The 18,869-nt window shown below is 38.7% G+C and overlaps 3 protein-coding genes across 5 annotated transcripts; 1 reads left to right on the top strand and 2 right to left on the bottom strand.

Annotated features, from left to right (window-relative positions):
- Positions 1-1,805: 1,805 nt before the first annotated feature.
- Positions 1,806-4,240, bottom strand: LOC141617193 (zinc transporter 2-like). 2 transcript variants are annotated; one of them, XM_074434377.1, is made up of 4 exons: positions 4,118-4,240; positions 3,760-3,913; positions 2,660-3,166; positions 1,806-2,319 (listed from the first exon to the last, which is right to left on the bottom strand). In XM_074434377.1, exons 2-4 carry the CDS (start codon positions 3,890-3,892, stop codon positions 1,928-1,930), a joined length of 1,032 nt encoding a protein of 343 aa, XP_074290478.1. In that variant the 5' UTR covers positions 3,893-3,913; positions 4,118-4,240; the 3' UTR covers positions 1,806-1,927. The 2 variants fall into 2 exon arrangements, with proteins under 2 accessions (XP_074290478.1, XP_074290482.1); XM_074434381.1 differs by lacking the exon at positions 4,118-4,240 and having other exon boundaries at positions 2,660-3,853.
- Positions 4,241-4,290: 50 nt separating this feature from the next.
- Positions 4,291-8,428, bottom strand: LOC141617202 (E3 ubiquitin-protein ligase SDIR1-like). 2 transcript variants are annotated; one of them, XM_074434386.1, is made up of 9 exons: positions 8,201-8,428; positions 7,048-7,180; positions 6,865-6,919; positions 6,731-6,783; positions 6,398-6,626; positions 5,880-5,994; positions 5,307-5,352; positions 4,831-4,944; positions 4,291-4,635 (listed from the first exon to the last, which is right to left on the bottom strand). In XM_074434386.1, exons 2-9 carry the CDS (start codon positions 7,138-7,140, stop codon positions 4,507-4,509), a joined length of 834 nt encoding a protein of 277 aa, XP_074290487.1. In that variant the 5' UTR covers positions 7,141-7,180; positions 8,201-8,428; the 3' UTR covers positions 4,291-4,506. The 2 variants fall into 2 exon arrangements, with proteins under 2 accessions (XP_074290487.1, XP_074290491.1); XM_074434390.1 differs by having other exon boundaries at positions 7,063-7,180; positions 8,201-8,425.
- Positions 8,429-11,494: 3,066 nt separating this feature from the next.
- On the top strand, positions 11,495-18,456 carry LOC141617175 (pumilio homolog 1-like). Its single transcript, XM_074434361.1, has 9 exons — positions 11,495-12,909; positions 13,732-15,026; positions 15,127-15,268; positions 15,421-15,528; positions 15,794-16,006; positions 16,115-16,225; positions 16,485-16,679; positions 16,995-17,169; positions 17,951-18,456. Exons 1-9 carry the CDS (start codon positions 12,238-12,240, stop codon positions 17,986-17,988), a joined length of 2,949 nt encoding a protein of 982 aa, XP_074290462.1. The 5' UTR covers positions 11,495-12,237; the 3' UTR covers positions 17,989-18,456.
- Positions 18,457-18,869: the final 413 nt, after the last annotated feature.

Raw genomic sequence — 18,869 nt, 5'->3', positions numbered from 1 at the left:
GCAATTATTGTTTAGCTGAAATTCTCAATTTTTATCCTAATTTACTTAAATTACATTATTAGTTTGTCCACCTCGATAGCCTGATCCCCTGAATTCAAATTCCGACTCCATCGTTAATCCTTAAGACATATGTAGACTATATAGTACACAATTAGCTTAGACAAAGATCTTTCTATTATAAGTACACATCGTGGAAGTTGCTAAAGCTGATTTAATTGCTAGATCGTAACCCCATTTGGGGTTATTTCAAAAAAAAAAAAAAAAAAAGGAAGTATATGCGGAGTACATAATAATAGCCTCCCGAGACATAGATCAATAACTGCTCGCAAGGGTGAGTTTAGTGGTTAAAAATTGGATGAAACTTTCTAAGGGTTTCAGGTTCAAGCCTCTCAAAGAGTAAACTTGTATAAAATGAAAGTGGAAGCATGCCGAAATAAGGCCACATCGACAAATGCCGAGAATGTCAGTGCCATGTCACTTTTGCATCTGTCCCTTTGTTGAATGTAGGTGCGGTTGTGTCAATAACTTGGTGAGATTGTATGCAATGTAACTGAGAAGGGTAGTGAAGGTCATGGCAACTGGCAAGGGAGTTTTTGAGTGTCAATTTGGTAGTTGTGTTGAAGGTTTCTCTTAACCTAACAGTCTTTCAAGCAATAAGCCTTGCTTAAGTTGACGACATACCTTCTTTAGTAAGACAATGATTAAAAATTCCTTGAAAATAGAAATCTTGTATATTGTCAAGCTCTATTGGATGTCTTATACAATTTCAGATGATGATTCTTGTCAGCCGACCTAAAATTATTTTGGGATTAAGGCTGTAATGATTAATGTTCTTGTTATATGCACATTGCATATAGATAGGCTAAGCCGGCATATAATCGATCATCAATAATCTTAAAAATTCACGTTTATAACACGATAAAGCGGTTATATTTAGCATTTACTCTGTACTTATCCTAGATATCTTATACGGAGTACATAGTACTATAGTTGTTTAATTTATTCATGACGAGTAACCCAAAGTTAACCCAAACTACGCACAAATAGGATTATACATCCAGTAAAAAAATTAAACTTATGTGTATTTTTTCTGAACTTATTCAAAGTTATATTTTTATTGTGTAAATGGATGAAATCAGATACTCGAATTCTTTAAAATAGAATACTCGAATTCTTTATTACAAAACTCAAATTCTACACCGTACAACTGGTAGTATAATTCATGAATTGCAAACTAGTTAAAAACTACATATGGTCTATTATCTGTTTGTAATGCAAGAAGCGCTAATAGTATAGCAAGTCATTTGTTTTTTTTTTACCATATCAAAATAAGATATGGTAAAAAAATCGATCTTGAACATTTACATCACTTGGTTGTTAGTTGATTGATAATAAGTTGATTATGCTTAGCCAAAGGTTTTATGTTCAATTACTCGTCAAAATATAAGATAAAGCTAGGCGTCCCCAAACTAAAACCGAGATAAGGTGCACACCAAAAAGACATATGGTAGAAAACTACAATTCATCAAACAAGAGGGTTTTGGTGTCATATTTGTTGGGAGAATAGGACTTGACTATATGATGGTGGCACATTGCATATTTGCATGTGCTAGTTGTTCTTGTTTCATTTTCCTCGTTCAATTAGCATTTGGTGGGAGATTAGAGAAGTTAACCGAGATTTTTTTTTTTCCATCGGCGTAAAGGGAGTCAGTCACAAAGACGGTTTTTATGCTAACGGGATTTAAACTTTGGTCGTGAATACCACCTCCCATGGCTTCACCAACTAAGCTAGTTGATATCTTCGGCTAACTGAGATTTTATAAACCATACAAACTAGATATTTAACTTTCCATAATATGTAATGTAAATTCAAAAGGTATGAAAGACATTTACTCCCTACCTTCCATTTGACTACAAAAAAATATGATTAGTCCCAAATCATAACAATTGCTATGACACCGACCCCGAGAAACACAGCTGCAAACTTATAAAACGAAGTGTCGAAACGACAAGGAGATTGCGGCTTGTAACCTTTAGCTATAAGATGGCAGATGGCGACATACACAAAGATGCCACAAGCAAAACCCATAGCAATCGCGTATGTCCAATCAGCTGCCCGGCCTTCGGTTGTAGCATCAATGCCTATACCAATGCCGACTCCTATAGGGCTTGATACGGCGAAGGCAAAAGAATAGAGGATAGTGGCCTGTAGAGGCCTCTTTGGTAACATTTTCAACAGAGCGATACCCATTGCTATGGCCGCGAATACTTTATGAAGCGTTATCGTCCACAAGTTCCTCCAAGCAGCGGCTTCAGTTGCTGGAGATAACAATTTGGAAGTCAATGTCTTGCCTCAAACACGAAAAATGTCTTATGAAAAAAAAAAGGATAAATTTAAAAGACGATTAATAAATTATCAAAAATCAAGATTCCTGCCATATAGCAACGGTTTTTCTAACATGTGCTCGGTGGGAAATTGAAAAACGTAATCATCTTTACTTTTTTTTTAATAGAAAACCATTAAATTGTGTCTATTTTGGTTTTCTTTAACATGTGCTCGCTGGGTACATGTTAGAAAAACCGATATAGCAAATAGGGGTAATGTGCAAGGAAAAAAAAAAAATGAAACAAGAAGTTTAGTAAGTTCGAAATGAGTTACCTGCAATACCAACGGCGATACCCTCAAAAACGGAGTGGAAACACAGTGCACAAATAAGAAGGATAGTATCTCCAAACGATGAAGTTTTCATGAAAATCGGGTTGTGCTTCACATCCTCACGGCTTCCGAGTTCTGGTTCAGCATCATTTTCCACCTTACCTTGTTCTATTTCCACCCTATTAACTCCTGAGCTTCTTGTCGCAACATACGCAATAACAGTATCAGCAAACATAGTTACAAGGTAACCCGCACAAGCTAACATGAATGAAAAGGGGTATTCAATCTTTGTGAGACCCTTAAATGTTGAAGTAGAACCGCTCAAGAAATGCATCATGGATGTTCCGAGAAAGACTCCTCCGGCAAACTGAGTACCTAAGACGAGAAAACCCTCGTTCCATCTCAAGAAGTAGGGTGAGACACCAAAGGCAAATGTGCTAACAAAGAAGATAGCTAAACACCCCAATTTTACGCCTATGAGCTTCTTTGAACGGAGATTCACATCGCTACCTGCAGCCTCATGATCATCATCAATTCCTCCATGAGCCTCGGTTATTATTAGTTGTAAGGAGAAAAGGAGAAACACAATAATTGTGAGATAAGTTGGCTTCAAAGATTTGAGCGTAATTGATGTCGTCATTGAGCTAACTTTTTTTTCCGCCTTTTTGATTTCCTCTCTACTAATTCTCGAATGAGCTTAGTCTTTCGAATTAGTTATGTTAGTTTAATGATTGTCGAATTTTGCTAGATTAATTATTGCACAGACTTACTTGCGTGATTGCCATTTAAACATCAAATTTGTAGTACACCATTGACTTTGCAAAAATTGTACTACACCATAGTCTGTCATACTGTCATTGCAAATCAGTATATTTATTTTAATGCACATAAGTGGGCTGGGCATTCGGGTTAAATGACGATTAAGTCCAGTTAAGTATAGTAAGTAAGTTTTAGGCCCGATTTAACACTTAAAGCCCACCGCGTAATTTATTTAACATAAAAAATTACTCGAGTTTCAACATTTCATCCACCTAAAACATTATGAATGTTATATGTGAATTTAAGGAAAGCGGGTTAAACATTAATTACGGAGTATTACTTACAGAGATAGTTGGGCCTGGATGAGTCTTTTCCTCGGAAGAGTTCATAAGACCAGCGATAGCGAGTATATAGAAAGGCATGAAACATGCTGTTTTTCAGTACAAACATTCCGTTGAGACGTTGACGGCCCCCCATCAGGACGACTCATTCTCTTATCTGAAAGCAGAACAATGCAATTAAAGAAAAAAAGGACAATATCATCAAAATATTAAATAATAAGAACTCCGGAGTAAAATAATGTAATGTACCAAATTCAATAATGCAATGTCCACAACAGTTCATTATTGCAATAACTCAGTAAGTTGACTTATGCAATGACGACTATGACGTTAATTAGGATTAAGACGGCTGACCACGTACCGGAAACATATCATTATTTGTAAATCTCCTGGAGTATGATCCAGGTGACCTTACGGGTTATATATACAAGGGGAAGCTGAAAGAGCGAAACTTCAGCAGCATTATTATTAAGGATCCTGACCTGAAAAAGATATATACAGCTATACGAGTATATGAAGTTATGAACAATGAGATGAATCAATGCTAATGTATATTTATTACTCTCATTGCGATCATAAGAATTTGTTTTTGTACATTATCATCAAACACCAGCATGAAGAATCGAGGTGTCAATTGCAAGATATAGGAGGCAACGAGGCAGGTAATCTTGATGCTCTATACAGAAAGCATGATATAACGTGTAGTGATGTAGTATACAAATCATACAAAAGTTTGAAGTTTGTGGAAACTTAGACGATATCTGCAAGGTCTGCAGCAAAATCCAAGTTATCTTGCATTCCTAACCCGACAACTCTGAGTTTGCAAACCGGGCATGTGCCTTGTTGCTTCAGCCATGGATCGATGCAATGAGCATGGAACTGAAATAACATATCAGCATATAAATCTCGGTCCACTGGTCCAGTCATTTGGCTATAAATTTAAAAAGGAATAATTGAACTACATTTGAGTAAAAATACATGGTGAGATTTTCATAAATTTGACGAAAAGGAATAGTTGAAATATAGTATGACATTCGACCAGCCTGATTAATAGTCAGCGAGTAAATCACAAACCTGGTGTAAACAGGGCAAAGTGCGAAGGAGTTCTCCTCTGTTGACTTGATCTAAGCAAATAGTACATGTAAGGTCATCTTCAGCACCCTTGGCACTACCACCGTCTTCTTCTGCCTATTTTGGTAAAAAGTGTTCAGAGTAATGTCAGACTGCGTGCTTTGACGAATGGCCGTACTACGCAGATCAAGCAAAGTACACAGCTATTTTGTGAGAATATTAATGCTTTTGGCATTCGCATAAAATCAAAAGTTCTAAGAGTCGTGTCAAAGAACAAGAAGTTGTTGAAGTACCATATGTAAGTAAGGTACCCACATGACCCACATGCCACCACCTGTAACTAAACCCCAGAACGAACCAGGTGAAGATACACGTGCAAAACGGTATAATTCACAAAATTGCAGGACTCATGGAGAATAAATTTCTTCTGCCAATAAAAGGGGAAAAAATTATAGAGACGAAAAGTAGTGTTAATATACCTTGGGAGAACTCGAGGAAGATGATACGCCGTATTTTGACTCCCCACTGCCAAATACAGTAGATAATATGTAACAATATTATGTGTGAAGTAGCAGTCCTTCGATGCAGTTCTCGACGCAATTTTCATCTTGGGTCATTCGGAAACAGCCTCTTTGTGTTTCTAACACAAGGGTAAGGCTGCGTACATCCGACCCCCCCTTACCCCGCAATTTGCGGGAGCCATTGAGGCACTGGGGTAATGTTGTTGTTTTTTTATTATGTGCAATGAAAAAGCCTAGGGTCAATACAGTACTTTTTAAGTTCACAATCATTCAGAAAAATACAGCCGCGACATCTTTAGTTGCAGGCAGCTCTCCTAGCTGCTCGTTTATCATTGTTTTAGTTTACAAGTGTGTGTGTGTGTGTACCGCAAAGTTACTGACACTGAAAATTGAATGGTTATATGACATGAACTGAACTTCTAGCCAACATGACAGCGAAATACTTGAATCCTTAATCATGCAAAATGTGGTAAAAGAAACCACCAGCTCTCCTATGAAGAGGTTGATAAAATTATAACCACGCGTACTGACCTTTTGGGCTCAGTAACCTTATACTTGTGAACAGGTAAGGCATTTATCTCCACTTCAGTCATTGATGGGGTGTTTGGAACATTGTCAGAGTCCAATGTTCGCAACGTTTCATAATCTGCAACAATCCAATGAAAAGCTTCATACTTAAATGTGTACAACATGATGAGTTTACGACTGTCCTCAAAATGTCCGTATCACCCTTACTCTAGATTACAGGTATCAAATGTGGTCGCATAGGGGCTGGGTCTAACGGATTATATGGCCCACCAACAAGGTGGCTGAATCTAACATGGATTTATGGCCCACGTACATGTGTCAAGGGGGTAGATAGTTTTGGGACGATTGAAGGGGTCGTATATACGCAAATTTTCAGAAAAGATTGTATGCATCCGCTTCTTTGGTTGGTTGGTTGGCAGAACAGGCTGGGTCCAGTGGTTTACCCACCCTATAAACAGTCACCTAGATGTGAGGGGTTAGGAAACAGAACTTGCAAAACAGCAAGGCATGAAGTGGTATACCTAGGTCATTGAATTCTCGATCCAGAAGGGCAAGCTGAAGTCGTAGTCCCTGAAGCCGCCTTCTACTGGCTAAAGCTATAGAATCGGGCATCTGCAAATGGAATTGGGCCGGTCCTGACAGTCCAATGCCTGATGCAGAGAGAACTTGGGACTGCGCTCGTAGTTGTTGCCAGGTTGCATACACCCTTAAGCTAGTAGCAACCAGAAAAACACCAAGAGCCAGCCAAAGCTGCTTATGTTCAAGAAGCACCACTTAGGTAATTACCACGAAAAACATAAAGAGGCCGCAGCGGAAGAATGTAACAAAGCAAAGTGTGTTTAGGCAAAAATTACCAGAAAACTAGGCGACATTTGATGGGTATTTAACATTGTGAACAATAAAAGAACTGCAAATTGAAATAGCAGCAAAGCGGTGTCAGGATAAGTAGTGGAAGCATGTTGCAGACAGACAATGAAGCAAAGCTTACCTGTGACTAGAAACATCAATGAATTTGTATTTACAGATCGGACATGTCGGATTCTCTGTCACAAGCAGAATGCTAATGAAATGAGCAAATCAATTGACATGCAATTCAGAATAAACCAAACAAGTAAAAAAGTCCACTTTTAAGGAAAATACAAAAGAATTAATTAGAAAAGAGAACTGTCACATGAGAAATCTGTACCAGTGGACTCCTTTCGGGAATAATTCCTGGAAATCCATCCTCAATATCTCCTCTACTACCACGAAAAATGAAGCTCATGTTCACAGGAGTTGCAAGAAATAAATCAGCCAGACAACACCTGCAGAGAGCCAAATATTAATCTTCCGATACTGACAACAACAACAACATCAGAGCCTTAGTCCCAAAATGATTTGGGGTCGGCTGACATGAATTTGCTCAAAATATAATGTTCGTATCCATCAACATACAACATTGTGATTGCGATGATGTGCTTCAATTACAACCTGAACCTATTGCAATAGGCATTCTAACCTGATATTCCAAGGCACACTTTATATGTTAAAGAACAATGCCCTAGCATGCTACCACAAGTTTCGATTGAAGGATTTGGAGAGGAAAGGGTGAGACAATTTCCCTACAACTTTTATATAATTATAACAAAATCTACAGAAGTACATCATAGACAATATTTTCCAGGTTCGCCAGTTCGCCACTACCTAGAGGCACAGCACAAGGGTCATTTGAAACAGCCTCGTTGTGTTGCTAACACAAGTGTAAGGCTGCATACATCCGATCTCCCCTTACCCCGAAATTTGCACAAATTAATCACCCATCAACTTCAGTCTTACCTTTCAATCTATATGCCTTGAGTATGCAGTTTATACATCATGTACACAATTTTGCAATTTTCAACATTAACAAGAAATTGTTACCACAAACTTAACTAATCAATTAATCATCAAATCCTCAAAATGAAAATTGAACAGAATTAACCTAGAATGTGACATCTTAGTAAATTGGGTTAATGCTAAACACGATAAAATATATTCCCTCCATTCCCAATCATTTGTTTACCTTTGATTAAAATACGGAATAAAAAAGGAAAACGGATGGATGAGACGAAGTGAAGTGAGCATCTTGATCATGGTACATTGGTACCATCTATTAAAAAATTGAATAAAACCCACATAAAAGATGAAATCTTTAAGCTAAAACACAACAATTTAGCAAATGAAATTACTTTTTTATCTTAATTATGGTACCATCATTATAAAAATTGAACAAAACCCACAATTAAAGATTAAAGATGAAATCTTTAAGCTTAAATACAACAATTTAGCGAGTGAAATTGACTTACAATAATGAGATCAATGGCACACAAGTTCTCCAAGTAACAGTAGTCGTGTGATGTTATGGCCGTGCGCGGTTCACAGTGTCATTATAATTCTTTTGGTTATGAATGAAAATAGAAGTGATAAAGAGTGAAGCTGGAATGGTAAAGTGCAGAATTCTCTAGTACGTAGTAAGTTGCAGGTTCTGGAAGCATACAAATGATACAATTACGTTTACGCCAATGCTCGTTTGGTTGAAAACACGTGAATGGTAAATTTCCATGAATTGGGGGAATACAAAATCTCATTGAAGACGGTTATATCCGTCACAAGCTTGCGACCGATACCATTTTCTCTTATAAAATATTCATGAGAGGTGAATGGAGAAGTACATGGGAGTTGCCCCACTTTGTCCTCTCTCCCTTTTTGTGAAAGGTCTTTAGCTTGTGACGGGATTAGCCCGTCACAAACAAGACGCTTTAATTGGGGGAATAGAAGGTACCCTTTGGATTATTTCAAAATTGGAAGATTTTACGGGTTCAAAATCCATCCAGGATATTGAAATTAGGTGATTTACATTTTTTTTTTACTCCGTATTACTACGGAGGAATTGAAATATCTAATCTTTCTAGATAATTGTAAATATCCGCATGCATTTCATTTAATCCTCCTACGCCAATCAAATGGTTGAGTAATTCACGTAAATTGTCCAATTTATGTGTTTTCTAAACTTATGCAAGTTTAAATCCCTTATGGCAACTAAACGAGCACTAATTTCCACCTGAAACGGTCTTTTAATAGAGTTCATGTGATACTTCTCATGAGAATTTCTTATTTTACTTTCGTACATCAACTTTTTGGGTTTTACTTATTTCTTGTTGTAGAAAATGTAGTACTCCTTATATTTGTATATACGTATGCAGTGATGTCATGTATTCATGTGTTGGGACTGCCGCCTCCACCACTCCGTCACATTAGTATGATATTATCCGCTTTGGGCCAAGCCCTCACGGTTTTATTTTTGGGCTTCTTCCCAAAAGGCCTCATACTAATAGAGTGGTGGGTCTCTTATAAACTAGATAGAACTTATCTTCTTTTCCAATGTGGGACTTGGGTTGTTACCCCAACAATCCTCCCCTCAAACCAAGGACCACGTCATTGTCCTCCCCTCCAACGATACTATCTGTCCATCTTGCACAGCCGTTATCAGGAAGACTTTCGACACAAGGCACCCACAGATCTCCAATCGCGAGGTCACACCGAGGGCGCTCATCCACATTGCGCAAAGGCAGTCCACTTGCCTCGGGCTCCACCACACACTGGACTCAGCCGAACCATCGGCTCTGATACCACTATTGGGACTGCCGCCTCCACCACTCCGTCACATTAGTATGATATTGTCCGTTTTGGGCCAAGCCCTCACGGTTTTATTTTTAGGGGTTCTTCCCAAAAGGCCTCATACTAATAGAGTGGTGGGTCTCTTATAAACTAGATAGAACTTATCTTCTTTTCCAATGTGGGACTTGGGTTGTTACCCCAACAATCCTCCCCTCAAACCAAGGACCACATCATTGTCCTCCCCTCCAACGATACTATCTGTCCATCTTGCACAGCCGTTATCAGGAAGACTTTCGACACAAGGCACCCACAGATCTCCAATCGCGAGGTCACACCGAGGGCGCTCATCCACATTGCGCAAAGGCAGTCCACTTGCCTCGGGCTCCACCACACACTGGACTCAGCCGAACCATCGGCTCTGATACCACTGTTGGGACTGCCGCCTCCACCACTCCGTCACATTGCGCAAAGGCAGTCCACTTGCCTCGGGCTCCACCACACACTGGACTCAGCCGAACCATCGGCTCTGATACCACTGTTGGGACTGCCGCCTCCACCACTCCGTCACATTAGTATGATATTGTCCGTTTTGGGCCAAGCCCTCACGGTTTTATTCTTGGGCTTCTTCCCAAAAGGCCTCATACTAATAGAGTGGTGGGTCTCTTATAAACTAGATAGAACTTCTCTTCTTTTCCAATGTGGGACTTGGGTTGTTACCCCAACATCATGTTAGCTTAAATTAAAACGGTTTTTTAATAGTTTACTTATTGTCTTATTGACCAAGAAATTAATAGTTTTGTTTAAGATAAATAAAGCTAACTAATGTATTGAAAAAATGATATCGAAATCGACATTCAAATTAACAAAAAGACCGAGAAAATGCACATTCTTTGCAATAAATTGCAATATGTTGTCATCAGAATGAGGTAACTCTGAAAATCATTCCAACTTCATGAACTCAACATGAAATTTGGTCCTACAAATCTACAATCCTACAAATGTACCATTACTATCGCAAATGTAAGGTAATGCCACCTAAACAAAATATGTAGCTACTAGAGTGTAAAAGGAGTAGATACAAATAATGTTGAAGCTATCTACCCTATCAAATGTAAGAAAGTGTTTTTTTTTTTTTTGATGCGTAAATGTAAGAAAGTGTTAACTACAAAGAATTTGATTTAATAATTTATAATATCATATAATTAACAGATAAAAATAATATTGTCATCAAAAGAATTAGTTTAAAGTAAATAAGCGGTTTTGTCATTGTAAACGAATATTTTAAAAATCCTTGTAGTTATAAGAAAAATCATCCATAAAATATTCTAAGACGTCTCAACAAGGGATTAGCAAATAGCAATAGAGTCTAGTAGTCTACTACAAAGATATGGCATAGGAGTAGTAATTAACAATTAGAGCTATCAATTTTTAGAAAAAAACACTACTTTAAAATAGATTTTTGCACTTTCGTCTCTCTCATGAGTTTGTTATCTCTCTCGTCAATTAGCTCATTCTTTAATGGAATTTAAATACTCTCATTTATTCGTTAATTAATAGCAAAACTAAAAGTAGTTTTCACATTTAGTTACAAATTCAATTGTTGAAACGAAATTAAAGTCGAAGTGTAATCGTTAGCTTTCTTATTAACATCTAGTGACATAGATGTACACCCACAAACTTTCACGTGAAAATCGAATTCATGTTTAAATTCATTGTTCAACAAACACTTCTGTATGTCATCACGAGATCATCCCAAATAAGTAATTAATTTACCATTTTTATTCATCCACTAACATAGATACACCCACAAACTTTCACGTAAAAATCGAGTTTCAAGAGTTAGTAATTTAGGTTTATTATTTAATGAATTACGCTATATTTCATCACTAGATAATCCCAGATAAGTAACTAAGAACAAAAAAAACAAATAATATTGAAAAAAATGTAAATATTTAATTGTAAAGCATTTTAATTCTCTCTTCAATTGAAAAAAAGATATTTAAGAAAAAATAAAAATAAAACTTTAGTTCATCTCTTGTTCATTATCTTTGTTCAATTGTCCTGTCTCTCTTTTTTCTCTCCAACAAAAAAAAACATCATGAGTCCATTTTCCACAACAAAAACCCTAAACTGAGGTTCTTCTAATAACATGAGTAGTACTACTCCATATAACCCACAATTTCCCCAAATCAATTAGCCTCCAAATTTGACCTAATTTGTTAAAACGCCTTTTTAATCTTTCTCTCTTTCATATCCCACCCCTTTTTCTCATTTTTTTTAAGAAAAAAAAAAATAAAAGTTTGAGAAAAAGGGTAAAAAATGGAGGAAGCTGTTGCTTGATGATCATCTGCCAAAACCCAGATAAAAGTTTTGATCTTTTTCATGTTTTTGTTATTTTTATGTTGACTAATTAATGTGCAGCTGAAACCCAGTTGAAAAGTTTGATGTTTGATCATTTTATAATTAGTCTGATTGTCATAATTTAGTGTTTTAGTAATTAGGGTTTATAAAAGTAGTTTTCTTTTTTTGTAAATAATCATAAAGTTGTAAACTTTTTAGTAATATTAGGGTGATTAGTGGTTGAAAGGGTTAATTTTGACTGTAAAAGTTATAAGGTTTAATTTTTTAGTAATATTAGGGTGATTAGTGATTAGTGCTTAAAAGGGTTGATTTTGATTGTATAAGTTATAAGGGTTTCGAAAGATTTTCGGGTTTTTAAGGGAAAATGTTGTCTGAATTAGGAAGAAGACCATTGTTGGGAGGTGGTGGTGGTGGTGGGAGTAATGAAGGGTCATTTGGGGATGAGCTGGAGAACGAAATAGGGGTGTTGCTCCGCGAACAAAAGCGGCAAGGGCAAGGGCAAGGGCAAGAATCTATTGCCTTGGTCGCTGACCGTGAGCGAGAATTGAATATTTTTAGGAGTGGTTCGGCCCCACCTACCGTGGAGGGGTCGTTAAATGCGGTAGGGGGGATTTTTGGTAATAGCAATGGGGCATTTTCGGAGTTTGCCAGGGGTAAGAATGATAATGGGGGTATGTCTGAGGAGGAACTTAGGTCTGATCCTTCATATTTGTCGTATTATTACTCGAATGTTAACTTGAACCCTAGGTTGCCACCACCGTTGTTGTCGAAAGAGGATTGGCGTTTGACTCAGAGGTTGCAAGGTGGGAACTCGGTGTTGGGTGGGATTGGTGATGGTAGGAAAGTGAATAGGGCTGAGAATGGGCCTAGCAGGTCGCCCTTGGTTATGCCCCCTGGGTTTAAGGCTAAGAAAGAGGAAAAGGTGGCTGAGGCGGAGAAGATTCGGGGAACGGCTGACTGGGGAAAAGATGGACTTCCTGGTCTTCCAGGAATTGGTCTTGGTGCTAAACAGAAGAGTCTTGCTGAGATTTTTCAGGTAAAATGACGGTCAATTTTTCTTTGCCTCTAGTTATTGTTTTCTTGCAAGTGTAAATGATAGTGTTAGGATGTGCATTAGTAATATGAATTTATGAATTGCTACTGTGATATGAAGTTGATTGTTATTGGCCTCCTTGAATTTTAGTTTTTGGGAACTTTGTCCTATGCTCGAACGTGTGTTTTGTCAGGTCAGTTTTCTTCAACCTTTGTTCGTTGGATAGGAGGCAATTGCGCCGCCCTTATCGAGGTAATGTAGGAACCAACAAATGGAAGTTAGAGGTAATGGTGGTGGTGGTGGTGGAAGAGGAAGGAGATGAAAAGGGGTTGTTAGTTATCCCATAAACGAGGGTATACCCAACTTCCCTTAGGCCAATACATTACTCTTGTATCAGAGTAAAAAAATTCTACCTCCCCTTTATCCTCCCTTCACCCCCCCTTCGTTTTCCTGTTGCCATCATCATTCCTCCCTTTTGTTTTGACTTCTGTTATTCCTGTAACAATAACCATCAATCCAAGTGATCCTGTTACTGCAATGTTTTTATAAACAGGAAGTTGTATTACGATTAACTCAATTCTATTTCCCGCTAAGGAAAGGACCCCTTAAGTGTAGTTGTTCACTGTTGATGAATACCTTTTTTCTCCATCGTTATTTTGTTACTATACTGCCTTTTCCAAAAGTTGCACTCCCTCCGTCCCAATCATTTGTTTACCTTTGATTAAAATACCCCTCACGAAGAATATAAAAGGTAAACATATGATGGGACAAAGGGAGTATATGCTTCCCCACACTATTCTGACTCTTACGATTTCTTCTCCCCAGAACGACTTGGCCAACTCTAATCCTCCGTCAAGACACCCATCTCGCCCAGCCAGTCGCAATGCTTTTGATGAAAATGTTGGTGCGTTAGGTTCAGCTGAAGCTGAGCTGGCACTTCTACGTCGTGAGGGTGCTAGTAATCAGGTTTCTGCCTCTCAGAATGTTGCCGCGCCTACCTCTTATTCTTATGCTGCTGCTTTAGGCACATCGTTGTCAAGAAGCACTACACCTGATCCCCAACATATAGCTAGAGTTCCCAGTCCTTGTCTCACTCCTATTGGTGAAGGTAGAGCAGGAGCAGCAAAAAAGAATGTTACTAGTCCAACTTCATTCAATGGCATGTCATCGGGAACAAATGAGACTGCTGATCTCGTAGGTGCGTTCTCGGGTATGAACCTCACGAGAAATGGTATTAATGACAATGGAAATCAGCTTTCTGAATCTGGAAATTTCCATATGTCATCTGGGGCCCAGTATGTATCTCGTGGCAATATAGGGGCTTCTGAATTGAGGAGCCCCCAGATGGAGCGGCCTAAACCTGGCTTTAATGCACGGATCTCATATTCTAAGGGATTGTCTCCATCTTCTCTAAATGGAGGTGGATTGTCACCGCATTATAATCATCTAGATGGAAATAACTCATCCTATGTGAACCATGGCATGAGTGGGTTTTCGTTGAACTCGGCAGCGCCATCCATGATGGGTAGCCACCTTGGCAACTATAATCTGCCTCCTTTGCTGGAAAACGTTGCTGCGGCTTCTCCTATGGGGGTCCACGGTCTAGATTCAAGAGCAGTGACTGGTGGTTTGGCTTCTGTACAAAATTTTGCATCTCATCAAGATGCCATGTATCTTCAATACTTGAGATCAGCCGAGTATGCTGCGCAAGTTGCTGCATTGAGTGATCAATCCCCAGATAGGTATTATATGGACTTGCTTCAGAACGCATATTTGGATTCTGTAATGTCTCCTCAGAAGTCCCAGTATGGTGCTCGTTTAGGAGGTAAATCCAGTGGGTCTAATCATGGATATTATGGAAACCATGCGTATAGCATTGGAATGGGATATCCTGGAAGTTCATTGAGGAGTCCTGTTCCAAACTCACCTGGTGGGCCTGGTAGCCCAATTGCGCACACCGAGTTCAACATGGGCTATCCTGGAATGAGAAATTTAGGAGGTGGTATGGGAAACTGGCACATGGATAACGGCATCGGTTCCTCTCTTTTGGAAGAGTTTAAGAGCAATAAGGCTAGGTGCTTTGAGCTTTCAGAGATTGTTGGCCATGTTGTGGAGTTCAGGTATTTGCTATATATTCAAAATTATTTCTTCCCTTCCCTTTCCGTTGAGTGATCGAATTTTAGATTTTTATTTGTTTGTCTAATCATCTCATATGAACAGTGCGGATCAGTACGGAAGTCGTTTCATCCAGCAGAAACTCGAAACTGCTACAGTTGATGAGAAAAACATGGTGTATGAAGAAATTGGCCCACAAGCTCTTTCTTTAATGACTGATGTGTTTGGAAATTATGTGATACAAAAGGTAAGGACAGTTTCATCCTTCATCCTTCACCCTTCTTGTTTAGTACTAAGGTGAAAGCAATACCACTTCAGCTTCTGAAACCATAACTGTAAGTGACCGTGTTCTTCTTACGAAACCTGCCTGTGTTTTAAGATCTACTCTTTGGTTTTCAGTTCTTTGAGCATGGAATGGATTCGCAAAGAAGAGAGCTTGCCAGCAAACTTGACAATCATGTCTTGAACCTCAGCCTTCAAATGTATGGCTGTCGTGTTATTCAAAAGGCAAGTCTTTATCTTCTTGGTTAGGTTTTCTTTCCTTCTGAAGTTTCTCACCGTCAGTTTTGAGATATGTTAACTATGCCCTTCTGTATGGATGCAATCAGCGGTTTGATTTTAAGATTTAATATACTGCTTGAATTCATCGTTTAATGCTCATTATTATTATTATTGTTATCGTTTTTTGTATTTCGGCTGTCATACTTCTATCTCTAAGTTGCTGAGTTGTTTGAAAGAGACTCCTTTACAAAGATATGTATTTGATAAACAGGCTATAGAAGTAGTAGACGTTGATCAGAAGATTAAAATGGTCAAAGAGCTTGATGGTCACATCATGCGTTGTGTACGTGATCAAAATGGTAATCATGTAATCCAGAAGTGCATTGAGTGTGTCCCCGAAGAGCATATTCAATTCATAGTCCAATCTTTCTTTGATCAAGTTGTTACTCTTTCTACTCATCCTTACGGATGCCGTGTGATTCAGGTTTGTTAATTTCGTCACTGAAGTGGTTGTATAACACGTACTAGAATTTCTGCATTGAGTGGATGTGTTGACTGGGATGTTTTATTTTAATTTTTCTTATGGTTGCAGAGGGTTCTGGAACATTGTGAAGATCCCAAGACACAGAGTAAAGTTATGGATGAGATTCTAGGTTCAGTTAGCATGTTAGCTCAAGATCAATATGGCAATTACGTGATTCAGGTCCGCTTTTTACCCTTAGAAGGTCTTTATATTCAAAGTTTGAATACTTAAAAGTTTTGTTAAACTTGGTAAAGTCGTTGAGTGACGGTAATCATGGCGTGGGTTCAAAACCCATCGGGCATCACCATCAAATTGCCCTACAATGGCCCTTGAAATTCACTTTGCTATATTATTATCTCTCGGCTTACCTTTGGATATGCTTTTTGGGTTCCTGTTTTTCTTGTTTTTTATCCTTTTTTCCAAATCTTATTCCGAGCAGCACGTGCTGGAGCATGGGAAGTCACATGAACGAACTACGATTATCAAAGAGTTGGCTGGAAAGATAGTCCTAATGAGTCAGCAGAAGTTTGCCTCCAATGTTGTAGAGAAATGTCTGGCTTTTGGTGATGCACAAGAACGAGAACTTTTGGTGAATGAGATGCTTGGCACCACTGATGAGAATGAGCCTCTGCAGGTATCTCATATTCCGTCTCTCTTGTTTCATCAACGCAGTTATTCTTTCATTAAACTCTTCATTTGTAAGTTTCCATTTCCAATGGCGCCAAAGACTCCAGCAAAATGGCTAACTAGACAAACAACGCGTCTGTTTATAACAAAGTATCAGTCCTATACTAAACTCACGATTTTCATTATGTTTCATTTGAAAGCAACTGTGTTAAAAATGGTGTAAGGTCGTGCACACCCCTTAACTTGACTTTTTTGGGACCCCTGAGGCATTGATGTAATATTGTGTACTCTTTGTTTGTAACACTTTTGGGGTGTTATTCAGGCGATGATGAAGGACCAATTTGCAAACTACGTAGTTCAGAAGGTGTTGGAAACCTGCAGTGATGAGAAGAGGGAGCATATCCTTTCACGGATTAAGGTTCACCTAAATGCTTTGAAGAAATACACTTATGGCAAGCATATTGTTGCTCGTGTCGAGAAGCTTGTTGCTGCTGGAGGTACCACCTTTTCTCTGCTTGCTTTTATCTTCGTTGGCTTGTTCCGTCTAGATTTTTATGCATGTTCATCGTTGTGCTTGCATCTGGTGCGCTTATACTAGTTTTTTCTTTTTCACACATTCCACAAGATAAGTTTTGTTTTACGACGAAATTCACAATCTTTGGCATAATTCAATATTATGAACTATTTATTAGCAGTCGGTCCACACAATTCTCAGTGCAATATTTATTATCGGTCATCTGAAAATAATCTGACCCCCGCCGTACACGGGGGGGCTCTATAAGGCACTAAGGCAGATACTTGTACACTTCACTTTTGTTACGGGTCAATTGTCTGATCAACTCTGGAACACTTCTGCAACTAGGACTGGGCACCGGAACCGGACCGGATTATAAAGATTCGGTCCAAGACCGAACTGGACCGGTTGGACCGGAAATTGTCATTACATGCCCACTTTTTCAAATTCCGATCCATTGGACCGGATCAGACGGATCGGACCGTATTTAAAAAATAAGTTTAAGAAAAAAATATGCAAATAACAATAATTTCAGGCATTCCGGTCCAAACCTGTCCGGACCAGAATTTTTAATACCGATCCCGGTCCACTAGATTCCGGCCTGGATCGGTCCATTTTTCCGGTCCGGACCGGATTATGCCCACCCCTATCTGAAACCTCACAAAAAAACCGCGTCTCACACTATAGCTTCCAACACTTGCAGTCCGTCTGAATAACAGGCCAAGAACTGTACTAATGTAACTGTATGTGTCTAATCTGTGTAGAAAGGAGAACTGCAATGCAGAGTTCACAACCTGCATAGACTGGGGGATTCAATCAAGAGTTGTACAGCTGACAGAAGCCTTATATAGACTTTTCATCGTCTCTTCGAGTTCCCTTTTTCTCTAGTGTTTCTCCTACTACATAGAGCTATCGCTCCACGAGTCCTGGCATGGCAAGGAAACGTTAAGAGAGCCCCGGAAATAAAAAGTTGTGGCGTTCAGGACTGTACATGTCGTAGTTTTAAGGCTATACATAGAATCAGGTCGAGCTCCGATGTGAAATATATGCTTTTGTGCTCCTGCAGAATTAAAGTTGAGCTTAGATGAGGGTGTATAAAGTTATTTGAATGGCGACGGGGTTATTAGGCTAAGTTTTCGGTTATTATTCTAGCTTATATCTCGACTGTACAAATGTCCAAAGCTCTTGCTTGTCTATCTAGAAAGCTCACAAATTTTTCCTGTACTGTTTTCTTGATTTTCCTGGAAATGAAGCATTTGCTGTTTCAACATAGCATTTTTGTTTTCCGTTGATTTTCCTTTTTATTCGTTTCATACTACGGCGACAGCTTTGGAGGCTCAGTCTCAAAGATTCGGACTTGATAATGGTACATCCTTTTGAAATCATTAGGGACGGGTTACTTTGTACTCGATACAAACATGTTTTAACTTCTATTCATCACCATGCCTCTGTCCTTTGGTACATCGTTGTCTCGAGCTTATAAACTTGGAGAGCTGGACGGTTAAAGTTGAACATGTTTTTTGAGCAGTGGATTGGATGGCTAATGTAGGGATTACTTTTGAGTCGACCACTACATTCTTTGACACTCCTCCAGATGGCATTCATACGATTCTTCCTGAAGATGTACTTGGGGTAGCTATTCCCCGTTTAGTTGCTATTTAGTTTCCGTAATGTAATGGGCTA

This window comes from Silene latifolia, chromosome 1 (genome assembly GCF_048544455.1).
Source record: "Silene latifolia isolate original U9 population chromosome 1, ASM4854445v1, whole genome shotgun sequence".
NCBI lineage: Eukaryota > Viridiplantae > Streptophyta > Magnoliopsida > Caryophyllales > Caryophyllaceae > Silene > Silene latifolia.
This window is presented reverse-complemented; position numbering and strand designations above follow the sequence as displayed.

Bases quoted from the DNA above. Each gene is read 5' to 3' on its own strand.
- LOC141617193 (XM_074434377.1), bottom strand. From the start codon at position 3,892: ATGGGGGGCCGTCAACGTCTCAACGGAATGTTTGTACTGAAAAACAGC. The intron at 3,167-3,759 runs GTAAGTAATACT...ATGAGGCTGCAG, and splicing joins ATCCAGGCCCAACTATCTCT to GTAGCGATGTGAATCTCCGT. The intron at 2,320-2,659 runs GTAACTCATTTC...TGTTATCTCCAG, and splicing joins TATCGCCGTTGGTATTGCAG to CAACTGAAGCCGCTGCTTGG.
- LOC141617202 (XM_074434386.1), bottom strand. From the start codon at position 7,140: ATGAGCTTCATTTTTCGTGGTAGTAGAGGAGATATTGAGGATGGATTT. The intron at 6,627-6,730 runs GTAATTTTTGCC...GAACATAAGCAG, and splicing joins AAATGTCGCCTAGTTTTCTG to CTTTGGCTGGCTCTTGGTGT. The intron at 4,945-5,306 runs GTATATTAACAC...TTACCAAAATAG, and splicing joins CTTCCTCGAGTTCTCCCAAG to GCAGAAGAAGACGGTGGTAG.
- LOC141617175 (XM_074434361.1), top strand. From the start codon at position 12,238: ATGTTGTCTGAATTAGGAAGAAGACCATTGTTGGGAGGTGGTGGTGGT. The intron at 15,027-15,126 runs GTATTTGCTATA...TCATATGAACAG, and splicing joins GGCCATGTTGTGGAGTTCAG to TGCGGATCAGTACGGAAGTC. The intron at 16,226-16,484 runs GTCCGCTTTTTA...TATTCCGAGCAG, and splicing joins ATGGCAATTACGTGATTCAG to CACGTGCTGGAGCATGGGAA.